General features: G+C 50.0%; 1 protein-coding gene across 3 annotated transcripts in view; it reads right to left on the minus strand.

The window, feature by feature from the left end:
- The window catches only part of Col26a1 (collagen type XXVI alpha 1 chain), a 127,060-nt gene that overhangs the window by 5,415 nt on the left and 108,785 nt on the right, over positions 1-12,860 (minus strand). For 2 of the 3 annotated variants that reach the window (XM_035443398.1, XM_027416213.2), the window contains exons 5-11: positions 10,635-10,791; positions 6,463-6,561; positions 5,724-5,876; positions 4,628-4,711; positions 2,533-2,585; positions 1,586-1,621; positions 278-328 (exon numbers count right to left, since the gene is read on the minus strand). In XM_035443398.1, coding sequence (XP_035299289.1) covers positions 278-328; positions 1,586-1,621; positions 2,533-2,585; positions 4,628-4,711; positions 5,724-5,876; positions 6,463-6,561; positions 10,635-10,791 — 633 coding nt within the window. The remainder of the gene's footprint in view (positions 1-277; positions 329-1,585; positions 1,622-2,532; positions 2,586-4,627; positions 4,712-5,723; positions 5,877-6,462; positions 6,562-10,634; positions 10,792-12,860) is intronic. The other variant, XM_035443399.1, reaches the window with a different exon arrangement.

Genomic DNA, 12,860 nt, shown 5'->3' on the forward strand with positions numbered 1-12,860 from the left:
TTAGGCGGGAGAGCCAGACCGAGAGAACACAGGGATGAAGAAGGGTGGAGTTGTAATGAGATTGGGGAGAAGAAAGATGAACATGCCATGCTGAAAAAAGGTACTGCCACATGGTAGAGCGTGGATAAGAAATATGGGTTAATCTAAGCTAATGACAAACCTAAGCTATCAACTGAGCATTTATAACTAATAAATTTCTGTGTGGTTATTTGGGAGTTGGCTGGTGGGACAGAAAATTCTGCTTACAATAGGAGGCATTGCCAACAGGCATAGTTACCTCTGCGGTGGTGGCCTTGTCCTCTCCTTCCCCCTTCACAGCAGGCTCACCCTAGGAAGCAAGTCTCATGGTTAAGATATTGGGTGGGTGCCCTCCACCCACGGGGACATGCAGAGACCGAACGCAAATGGGTCTGGGGTGAGACAAGGGAGGATGGGTGGGCATACACCAGGACATTGCTTGTGCAGCCTATCATAGAGAGGTGTGTAGGTCACCTTAAGAATTGCTCCTGAAATGGGGGACTTGGGCTTGGAATTTGAGGAACTCATGTGTCAGTTCTTGTGAGTATTCATTAAGTTGTCTTCATCTCTGGTCTCTGTTTCTCTGTCTGGTCAGTAAGATCAGCCTCATAGCATAGCATGTACATGGCCAATGATTGTTTTGTGACCTTAAGATGGTTGCTTAACCTCTCTGTGCCTCCATTGCTCACCTCTAAAAGGTGATTAATAATAATGCCTATCTTGCTTCTATGAAGGAGATGGAGTAGACCAATATTGAGCAGGAGCTTAAACTAGCCTGGGTTCTAGAAGTATTGTAAAAGCTGTTGCTGCCATTTTTTTACTAGACAGAGGCTAAGGAGGAAGCAAACTTTGGAGGCTGACACTCCTGAATTCAAAATTCCAGCTACTATTGTGTAGCTGTGTGATTTGGGGGAAATTATTTATTCTCTGTGAGCCTCAGCTGCCAGTTCCGATAAATCAGTATAATAAAACATAGTCTGGATAGGAGATTGTGAGGCTTAAATACATGACAAAGGCTGCCCCCACTGTACCAGCACACAGTAGGTATTATTAAGAGATCCATCCTCCACCCCCTGACCCTGATACAGGTTTGAACATGAAGTATTGACTTCTTTGGTCTTGGAGACTGGGCTGAGACCCATAAATTCTTGTGTAAGAGAAGGGTCATGGAGGCCAGATGTCTGAAAGCCAGACTTTGAGAGGTCTAGAGAACCAAAGAGACCGTCCTGGTCATACAGAGTATGAATATATGGCTCTAGGCTACACAGTTTTAATAGAAAACTCCAAATGTCTTGGTACATTAACCAAGGTAAGCTGTGACTAGACCTTCCCAGGACAAGCCCCAACTTGAGGTCATTTCCTCTCTTGCCACACTCCCTGGCAGGGGTCACAGGTGACCTCCAGGTCACCCCTTTTCTGTTGGGGCAGCTCAGGCTGTACCCGGTTCCTGCCTTCCAATCCTCCTAGCTGGGGTAGACAAGCCTGTGTTTGGGGACACTATAGGGCTGAGCACAGGCATGGCTCCCAATTTCCCAGTGCCCAGCCCATTGGCTCAGCCCATACTTACAGATGCCCTTGCCACAACCGGCTCATCCACCAGTCCCTGGAAAGAAAAAGGCCAGTGGGGCTCTCCTGCCCTTGATGTTTTCTGCCTCTAGCCCACCCATTCTGGGTCTCAGGAGAAGAGGAAGCTGGAAGTTCAAACTTGGGGCCTGACTGGGTCTGCAACTCCACCCACAGCAGAAGTCTGATACTGAGCCTTGGGCGAGCCTTGGGCAAAACTTTGGTCTAACCTCTTGTACAGTGAAGCAATATCAAATGTGGGTGTCATGTAGAGGAGGGAAACATGACTTAGCACTTGGGTGGGAAAACCTACAAGTGACTGAGACAGGAGATAGTCTTATACGTGCTAATCTAGGCAGGTGTTTTTTATGTGCTAAGCCCAGGGCTTACATATGCAGCAGCTGTCTCCTGATGCTCAGCTGTTCACAAAGCACTCCTCAAACCTGTCACCAAAGTGGAATCCTAGCTCCTGCCCTCATACAGTGAGCCAGGGTGACCTTCTAGAAATGCAAACAATAGCATGATAGATTACTCCCATCTCAGTCAGTTACATCTATATGACACAAACCTTCACAGAAGTCCACAGACAAGACCCAGACACTTCACCTAGCCTCACATCCAACTCTCCTTTCACTACCAGCCTTGTCCCTAGATCGAGGAAGAGTGGAAGAGTCCCCTGCACTTCCCTCTCTCTAAACTGATGGACCACATTGCTGGACAGCCAGAGCAATCCTAAAGCTTTGGACTTCCCAGTCAGGCTTAGGACTTTGCTTCCTCTCCAACAGGGGTTCAAGTATCACTGGGTGACCTGCTGAGAATGTCTATGTGGCTTCCAGCAAAATCTAAGCTTTCTGTGACTCAGCTCATAAAAAAAAATGGGAGTGGTACTAACTGGGACATTGACACCACAAACTACTCCCTATACCACACTAGAAATGGCCGAGTCCTTACCTGGGATCCAGGTGCTCCTGGAGGTCCTGGAGGACCATGTGGTCCTGGAGGACCTGTGGGTAGAGTCATTGATGAACAATTGAGACCAGAAAAGTTCACCGCTCCCCCATCAGATCTGAACAGGGATATTCCCAGCATCCTGACCTTGCCCTGGGTCTTGCCCCACTGGTAGCAAATGAAAGTTTGGTGAATGAATATCATAGAAGACACAGACTCCCCAGACCCTCAAATCTCAGAGGCCCACTTCCATCCACCCATCTCCTGCCATTCCTAATCCACATGGCCACCCCCAACCCCAAGACATGGAGACTGAGCAGGGAGCTAATCCACAATGTCCCAGCCCAGCCTGCCAGTCTCCTGCCAATTTGGAAACCTAGAACCAGGCCCTCTGACACCCCCATCCATTTGCCTTGGTTACCAAGTCCATCCAAATCACACATTTGAAATACTGTGTTGGGATCTCTGAAGGTTCCTCCACTCAGGAGAGACTTAACTATTAACTTGACAGTCTAGAGCCATCTGAGAGGGAGATGCCCCAGTTGAGTGACTGCCCAGATTAGAATGATGTATGGGCATGTCTAGGAGATTGTCTTTATTGTTATTTGATGCAGGAGAGCCAAGCCCACTGTGAGCAGCACCACCCCCTAGGGAGGTGGCCCTGGCTGTACAAGCCTGAACCTGTGAGTGAGCCCAACAAGTAGGAATCCTCCATGGTTGCCACCTCGGGTTCCTGCCCTGGCTTCCTTCAATGGCAGACTGTGACTTGTAAACTGAAACAAACCTTGTCCTTTCCTAAGCTGCTTTTGGCCATGGCGCTTGTCTCAGCAACCAGATAGAAACTACAACACTCGCAGGTCCCCAGTCAGGCCCTTTTCATCCTCACCCCACAGATACCTACTTCTGGAAAGCTCCACTGCTGCTGTCTCTTCCCATCAATTCCTCCCCAATTCTCTTAGGCAGCACTGGCCCGTATGTCTTTGATGTGGCCAGCCCCTGCTTATGGCCATCATGGGTCCCCTGCCTGTTTCAAGGACCAGGCTTCCAACCCACTTCCCTGCACAGACTTGCACTTCCCAAGCCTCATGGAGCCCTTCCCAGAGTGCGCCAGTGTGGTCACGCTCAGATGTAGACCTCAGTCTAGTTATAAACAAGCACCATCCCTGTATCCCAAGCATGCCAGGGATGTGGCATGTCACCCAGAAGTCCTTAGTACCCCATGAATCTGCTGCCTCAGTCTCTCAAATATAACCTTCTGTATAAACTCCATTCATCTCCTTTCCAGATCCGTCTGTCACCATGGCTTTCCTCCATTCTACCAAAGAGTGGGGAGGGAATGTAGATCCTTGTGCAGTGACTCTACCACTGAGCCACACCACCATCCCATCACTGAGCCATAGCCCCTGTCCCCAGACAGAGGTGAGCAGTGAGCCAGTGGCCACCTACATGGCTTGTCTGTTCACTTATGGAATCCTTGGGGCATGACATGTTTGCCTATGTGTACACAGAGAGTCTGTGAAGGGTGGGAAACACGCAGTCTCTCTTTTCCCATAGAGATCTTGACTTTGCTGCCTACTGTGTGTGTGTGTGCCATACCCCACCCCAAGGTCCTCGATTCCCTCTGCTGCCCTGTCTGTCCCTGGTCTGAGCTTGCATGGACCCTGGTGCACCCAAAGACAGCCTGGGACCACTTCATTCAGACATCTGTCCTGTTCTAATAGATTTGTTCAGGACTGATGTGTCCAATTGTCTGGGGGGGGGGCGGGAGCATATTCAACTGGAGACCATAGACTGCCCAACTGGCCTTCAGTTTCCCCAAGACCCTAGGTAGAGTACATGACTGGGTGGTCCTAGCATTGCATAAACCAGGTATAGTGGGGGCACTTGTGCAATCCCAGAACTTGGGGGCTGGAGGCAGGAGGATCAGAAGTCAAAGGTTATCCTTGGCCACATAGTGAATGGGAGGCCATCCTGGGCTACATACTACCCCATCTCAAACAAACAAACAAACAAACAAACAAACAAACAAACAAACAAAGTAGGGCAATAGACCTTTGTGCTCAGGACAAGCCAAAGAAGAAATCTTCAATCTACTCACCAGGGGGACCAGGGGGACCCCGGGGACCTGGGACACCAGTCAGCACTGTGTCAACCACAGCAGGGTTCAGCTGGGTGTCTCCATCTGCAGAAAGAGTCACATGATTAGAAAGCAGGTGGGGTGGAGGTGGCTAGTCTGGAGGCTGAGTTTGAGGTGCCAGTGGGCTCCCCAGAGCTGATTCCAGCACCCTCACCCTGTGTGCGGATGGACACCCTGCATTTACTACTCAGAAGTAGTCAGGCTAAGAGGTGGGGAGGTGGATCAGTGGTTAGAGCACTCATCACATGAAGTGGTTAGAGCACTTCATCAAACATGAAGACCTGAGTTTGAATCCCCAGCATAAAAGCTGGGAGTGGTAGTGCAAGCCCAGCACCGGGGCCTGGAAACACCAGGCTTGCTGGCCGCTCAGTCAGCAAGCTCCAGGTTCAGTGGAAGACCCTTTCTCAAATAATGAGGGGGAAAGCGACAATAGAAGACACACAGGTCAACTTTGGCCTTTACATACACAGGGTCACACCTGCACAAACACACACGCACGCATGCACATGCGCACACACACACATACACACACACACATACATCATGCACACACACGCATACACACATACATTACACACATGCGCACACACACGTGCACACACGCACACACATACATGCACACATATATACATGCACACACGCATACACACACTTGTGCATGTCCATGTATACACACCAGGGTGGATCCTCTGTTGGGCTCCTCATGGCTTAGGGGTCTGTTTCAGTGATCATTAAGGTGCTCACTCCTCAGCACCATCTGCCTTCTCCCTAACTAGGGACATTTCTTCAAAGAAGCCCAGACTACAGATGAAGTCAGAGCTGGCTTCTGCCCCACCCAGCACCTTCTGAAGTCCCCATCCTGCCTTGGGGACAAGCCCACTTCTTCCTACAGCATTCAGGGATTGTGTGTTTCAGTCTCCATCCCTACCACTGGTGGGCTCTTGGCTTCTCTGGGATCCCTAGGGGAAAGCTAGTCCACCCCCCACCCCACCCCCACCCCCAGCCCCGAGACAGCTTGGGTCACCCAGGCCCTCCCATCCCAGGGCCCAGCACTCACTCTCCTTATCTGTAGATGGCTGCAGGGAATAGAGGACACCTTGGGGACTGTTTGGCAAGAGGCTGGGACTGCCTGCTGGTCCAGGAGGGCCTGGGGGACCAGGGCGTCCCATTTCTCCAGGAAGCCCACGTGGCCCTGGTGGTCCCAAGAGACCTACAATGGAGAGCAAAGGATTTAGTGAGACTGACAGTAGTGATGTTACAGATGGGGAAACTGAGGCCTGGAGGGGGAGAGGACTGGCCAGGGTCATTTGGGCACTCATGATAGGTGTCTGGCTGGACCCATGGAGGGTTTAGTGAGAGGGTTTAGTAATTATCCCTGGCAAGTTAAATGAGAAGGTTTCCCCTTCGGGTGTAGTACAGAGGGGACACCGGGACATCAGAGGATGGACATGATGGCATTAGAAGAAGTGGAATCAAGACTCAGGAGGAGTTGAGCGCCAGGGCCAGTCCTGAGTGGGCCTTGGTGCTCTCCAGCACACAGGGGATCAGGGGATTTCTGGTAGGTGTTTCGGGTGCTTGGAACAAATCCATGGGCTTTAGCAGCCCCACCCCACCCACCCCAAAGGTCCCTGTAGACTCTTGTCTTGCAGCACCCCTAAGACTGGGGAGGGGAGGAGGGTGAGAAGAGATGTAATAAATTTGGAGCTAACAAGCAAGATTGGGGTGCATGGAATGTCACCCTTGCTCAGGTACAAAGTAAACCATTCTCTTCAATCCAGGGGACAAGGGTTCCTTACCTGGAGGTCCCACTGGGCCCTTTTCTCCTGTCTGGCCCCGGTCACCTTTGGAGCCTGGGGGCCCTGCAGGTCCTGGTGGTCCCATCTGTCCTGGAGGTCCTGGGGGAGAGAATAACGGGAGAACCCTGTGCAATCAGGTGCTGTAGAAGCTCCAATTCTGGTCACATAGACTATGTGCTCAGATGAGCTGATGGTAGGGTCTCTACCACTATCCACACCCCAGCCCCTCTCTGGGGGATTCTAGGCAGGGGCTCTGCCACTGAGCCACACCCCAGCCCCTCACTGGGGGATTCTATGCAGGGTCTCTACCACTGAGCCACACCCCAGCCCCTCACTGGGTGGGTTCTAGATAGGTGCCTAGAACTATCCACACCCCAGCCACCCGGGTGTACCAGCCATTAGAGTTGACAAACTATCTTTCCCTTCTGTGATCCCAATATCTACGTTTGTTATCCCCTTTTATGAACACATGAGTAAAATGAGCAGCAGGGATGCACAATGAAAGACTCAAAAATTAGCAAAGAAATATAGCCCAGATAAGGAAACTCTCCAAACTGAATGTAGGGCAGCCTAACCCAGAAACTAAGGCCACTACTATGACTTAGGGCCTGGAATTTACCAGCTTACAAGGCCATAAGATAACTGGGTACCAAGAATTCCCAGATGGCCACCTTCCCCGAGGGGCTCATGAAGGAAACAGATTGCCCCACTGGCCAATGTATCAATAATTAACAATTAAGGGTCCCTATGAAACAAAGAGATAGCTACCATTTGCTCAAGCAAGATAAGCATATCCTGAGGTCCGCAGGTTTTACAACTGGTGGGTCAGGAGGCCATCTGATTCCCAGACCTCTCCTCAAGACAAAGGGCCTCCTAGGAACCCATGACTCTGGTCACACCCCTCCTAAGCATGTGGTTTTTGCCTTTAAAAATGCCTGTGCCTGGGGGATGGGGCTGCTCTCTAGCCTGCATGCTGAGAGAGCCCGTTTGTACAAACGTCCACCTTTCATTAAAGCCTCTTGCTGTTTGCATCAAGTTTCTGCTTCCTCATGGTGATTGGGGTGGTCTCGGTCCTGGGAAAAGATTCTGGAGGCCTGAGCTTCCAGGGGTTCTTACAACGGACTCCTGCTCCAGGCCACAGAGTCAGGCTGTAGCTTGCTTTCTCACTTCTAATTCTTTCTTCCTGCTGTCTTCTTGCTTAAGGTCCAGTACATGTGGCAGCTGAGCCCAAGCTCAGGTCTGCAGGGTCAGTTCGCCCCCCTTGAACCACTATCCCCCTGAAATGTTTGAGAGGCCTGAGAACAACCTTAGCACAGGTCCAGTTATCCCCAGCACTCAAGAAACTGAGGCAAAGCCAGGCGTTGGTGGTGCAGGCCTTTAATCCCAGCACTTGGGAGGCAGGGCAGGTGGATCTCTGTGAGTTCGAGGCCAGCCTGGTCTACAGAGCGAGTGCCAGGACAGGCTCCAAAGCTACACAGAGAAACCCTGTCTCGAAAAACAGAAGAAGAAGAAGAAGAAGAAGAAGAAGAAGAAGAAGAAGAAGAAGAAGAAGAAGAAGAAGAAGAAGAAGAAGAAGAAGAAGAAGAAGCTGAGGCAAGAAGATCAGAAGTTCAAGGACCGTCTGGTGACATAGTGGAAATTTGTCTCACAGTTAAGTCAACTGAGGACTGTGCATGAATCTTGGCATTTAAATTGCATGTGACCCTAGTATGTGAAGAAGAGTTGGACCCCATGGGGGCAGGGGTGTTCTGAAAAGTACCTCTTGCTGGGCAATTCCCCAGGCCTGGGAGGCAGGAAACCCAGGAGTCACCATTAGTGGGGTGTGTCTGCCACCTGCTGGCCATTGCTGGAACTTCACGTTCTCTGATAATGTTCCAGCCAAGAGCATCAGTGAGTTTTTTGAGGCAACCCAAGAAGTAGGTTGGAGCCTGTGTCCTTGGGGACGTGGGATAAATGGACTCATAGAGGAATCCTGAGTTTCTCTTGGAGAGGAGAAAGAGGGGAGCAAAGCATGTACCCAGTGTCGGGGCCCGAAAAATATCAATTATGGTATTTCAGATACAGGCCTCAAACTCTATCCCAGGAGCTCGAATCTCCCATTCATTGTCTTTCAGATGTCCAGCTAATTACCATCGGATGGCTTGGCCTCAGTGGGGAAGGTCTCCTAGTTTGCATAACAACAGACCTAGGCCCTGGATGTGCCTGCACCTGTTCTCAGGGTTTTGTTTATGCTCCCAGGGACTGTTTAGGTGTGCCGCTAGGGTTAAAAGAAGTTTTTGATATCAGCTTTATACATGATGGTAGATGTCTTCTGCACCCCCCCCCCAATAAACCAGAAGACTCCAGTTTCCAGCGTGGACTGAGAGCTCTCCTGAAATGACAAGATGCCTGTGTCTCGTCCTTAATGCCGTTTCCCCAGGTCCATGCACCCCCAACTCAGGTATGGACCCGAGGCTATTCGGATGGCTCTGATTACAGCACCGAAGACATCAGTCCGGAGCAATTGGCCTCTGTAGCGTGGGACTGATACAAGCCGGGCTCTGGCAACCCAGGCTCTTTTGGGGCTATGGATCACCAGCAAACTGGGTGACCTAACTTCTCTGAGCTTTAGTTGATACCTCTGTAACTCTGCTGTTCACACACTTTGATAAAAGGTTGGAAATGACACTTGGCCAGGCATGGCTGCCTGCTTCTGTGACCCCAGCAATATTGGAGTGGGGTGGCAAAGACAAGAGGATCATGGTGGCTTATGGGCCTCCAGCCTAGATCCAGGTTCAGTGAGAGATCCTGTCTCAAGGGAATAAGGTGGAGATCGACAAAGAAGGACACCTGACATCCTTCTATGGACCTTGGGTGGGGACAGGAGCGCGCGCGCACGCACACACACACACACACACACACACACACACACACACACACACACTCGAACTTACAAAAATATCTAGTGACTAACACAGTGGAGATAGTGACCCTGTTGACCTTCTAGTTAATCACCCTCCCCACACAGACACCACCACCACTACAGTAGACAGCCTGCAGCCAGGTGTCCTATTTAACTTTAATTGTCAACTTGACATCCCTGAGTCACCTGACAAGCCAGTTAAGATTGGCCTGGGGCAAGTCTGTGGGTGAGTTGTCTTGATGGTCAGTTGTTGCAGGAGGCCCCAGTGCACTGTGAGGTGGTCCTGGTCTGTGTATGAAAGCTAGGTAAGTGAGCCAGCAAGCAAAAGTTCCTTCCTGGTTTTTGCTCACCTTCCTTCCCTGACTTCCCTCGATAATGGACAGATCTGTAAGTGGAAGTAAACCCTTACAGTCCCTAAGCTGCTTTTACTTCAAAGCAGTTCATCAAGCAGCCGGAACGACACTAGGAGAAGCAGACACTGACAAATGCAACTGTGTTGGTTACAACTGACAGCACCATCCAGCAGTCCACTGCAAAGCCTGGGCCTCCAGGGAGGGTCTAGAGAAAGGACATTTTATTTTTGCTCTTGACAAGGAGCCAGCGATGGTGACCCGGGCCTACAATTCCAGCACACAATTCCAGAAGGCTGAAGCAGGAGGATTAGGAGTTGGACAACAGAGCTCAGAATGAATCTATAGGGCCCCATGTGTCTTAGGAAAAGCTGAATGCTTCCAGGTCTCTCTTCTTCGTTTTTATTTATTGCCATCCTTGGGGATGAACTCAGGACCTCACACATAGTGAGCAGTGCTCTACCTCTGAGTCACACACCCAGCCCCTCACTGGGGGATTCTAGGCAGGGGCTCTACCACTGAGCCACACCCCTAGCCCTTTTTATACTTTTTGAGACAGGGTAGTGTTTTGCTAAGTTGCCCAGACTGATCTTAAATTCACTCCTTGGCTCAGGGCAACCTTAAACTTATAATCCTCCTGTTTTAGCCTCCCAGGTACCTAGGATCACAGACCTATGCCCCCAGTCCTGGCCAGGTCTTTCACTGTTCTAAAGGAGAATGAGAAATTCTGATGTTATGCTTAATCCACGTTTTTTTTGTTTTTTTTGTTTTTTTTTTTTTTTTTGTAATTAGTTCAAGTTTCAACACACCACATGAGCAAATTAGACCCAGGAGGCCAGGGTGTGGCCTGTGTGGAGGCTCTAGGCACCAGCTCTGACCTCATTCCCTGGCTGGATCCCTCCCCTGTGGGCCCTGCTCACCAGCTGGACCTGTGGGTCTTCTCCTTCGGGGCCCTGGATGAGCAATGGGAATGGCATCTGGCAGGAAGTCCTCATTCCAGGTTGGTGGGGTACTCTGCGGGGGTGGCAGGTCATTGTCTGGGCCTGAAGACTGCTCAGCTGCTTCCAGCAAGAGGACCTATCCAGAGAAGGGAGGAAGGTCAGGCCCTGGCCAGCAAGGACAGGGATAATAGCAAGCAGAAAGAAAGGGGTCTAGATACACAATGGAGTATTATTTAGCCATCAAAAAGAGTGCCACTTGCAGAGAGATCATAAGGCTAAGCAAAGTAAAACAGATACAGAAAGACAAATACTGCATATTTTCTTTCACAAGCAGGATCTCTCTCTCTCTCTCTCCCTCTCTCTCTCTCTCTCTCTCTCTCTCTCTCTCTCTCTCTTTGTGTGTGTGTGTGTATGTGTCTTTCTCTGAGTTGAATGTAATTAAAAATACATGAAATATATAGCACACACTTTTAGAGAACTTGGTAAAAAGCATGGGCTGGGGAGACGGCTCAGCATGTGAACGTACTTGCCACCAAACCTGATGATCTGAGTTCAACCCCTGAGAGCCACACGGTGGAAGGAGAAAGCTGACTGACTCCTGCTTGTCCTCTAGCCTTCTAATGTGCGCTGTGGCATGTGCATGCCCCTCACCCCACATCCACAAAAATAAATAAAATAAAAACTTAACAAAACTGGAAAGAAAGCTGGGCATGATAGGTACATCCATTCCTCAGTATTTGGGAGGTGGTGACAGGAAGATCAAGAGTTTAAGAGTTCGAGGCCAGCCTGGTGTACATAGGAGTTCATGGCTAGCCTGGGCTATATGAGCCGTGTGTGTGTGTGTGTGTGTGTGTGTGTGTGTGTGTGTGGTGTTGCTGTTGTTTTTATTAAAGCAGAACAGGGGCATGGGTGTGCAAGGACACATGACCGCTGATGGTCCCTGAGACCCAGCTCTTTCTTGCTCATGTGGTTATGCATATCATCAGGGACATTGTCCTTTGGTGCATCCCTGTCCTTCCTGTCTCCTTCCATGTCAGAAGCTTTATGACTCTCAGGCAGCACTTTCTGGACCCTCTAGTTCATTCTATATCCACTTGTTACTGTGACTAAGTGACAGCCAAGCTCCCCCTTGTGACACAGAGGGACTGTGAGCTGTGCACTCTGTCCCTTCTCTTCATGGCTTGGTGCTCAAATCCCTTGAGTGGGGAATAATTGTGGATGGATGGATGAATGGATGGATGATGGGTGGATGGATGGGTGGATGGATGATGGGTGGATGATGGGTGGATGATGGGTGGATGATGGGTGAATGGATGATGGGTGGATGATGGGTGGATGGATGATGGGTGGATGATGGGTGGATGGATGAGTGGAGGAGTGAGTGTGTGGATAGATAAGAAAAAAAGAAGATATACATAGCCTGTTTTGGTCTGTGGTCTTGGTCCCATCTACCAAAACTAAAAAAGACAGTGGCTCCTCTGTACTCCCACCCTTCCCTCTCCCCTCAAAGGAGGCAGGGGTCAAATATGGCAAAGACTGGGATCCTGTGCCTGAAACTTTCCCCCTTAATTCACCTTTTCAAATAATGTATGAAAATGCCATAACAAAACCCATAACTTTATGTGCTGACTTTTAAAGCGTTATTTATTTTTATTTTATGCATGTAAGTATTTTGCCTGTATGTGTGTCTGTTCATCATGTGTGTGGAACTGGAGTTATGGAAGGTGGTGAGCCATCATGTGGGTGCTGGAATCCAAACCTGGGTCCTCAGAAAGAGCACCAAGTGCCTTTAGCTGCTGAGCTATTTCTCCAGCTATTTTGTGTGCTGACTAGAAATTAATAATAATATTAAAATGTCCAAAACCCAGTGATTCCTAGCTGTTCCTGATATGTCCAGCAGAGGGTGTTGTGTACTTGAGCTGGACACAGGGCAACCACTGCTCCGGGTGTCTAGTCTGGAATCTGGAGGGGGCCTAGGGCAGAGGGGTACACCTGGGAACCCTATTACTTCCACTGATGCTGGCAATCAAAGGGACAAACAGTTCACTGGGGCCTCGGCTACCCTGAGGTGCCTGGGACCTCTCTCCACCTGGCACCAGGGCCACTCCTCTAATCCACTCTCTTGGATCCTTGAGCCAGGAAGAGTCTGTGCATCCTCCTCACACATGAACTGGAAACAGAGGCGCAGAGTCTGCGCTTAACTCT

The sequence above is a fragment of the Cricetulus griseus genome, chromosome 4 (assembly GCF_003668045.3).
Source record: "Cricetulus griseus strain 17A/GY chromosome 4, alternate assembly CriGri-PICRH-1.0, whole genome shotgun sequence".
In the NCBI taxonomy this organism is placed as follows: Eukaryota; Metazoa; Chordata; class Mammalia; order Rodentia; family Cricetidae; genus Cricetulus; species Cricetulus griseus.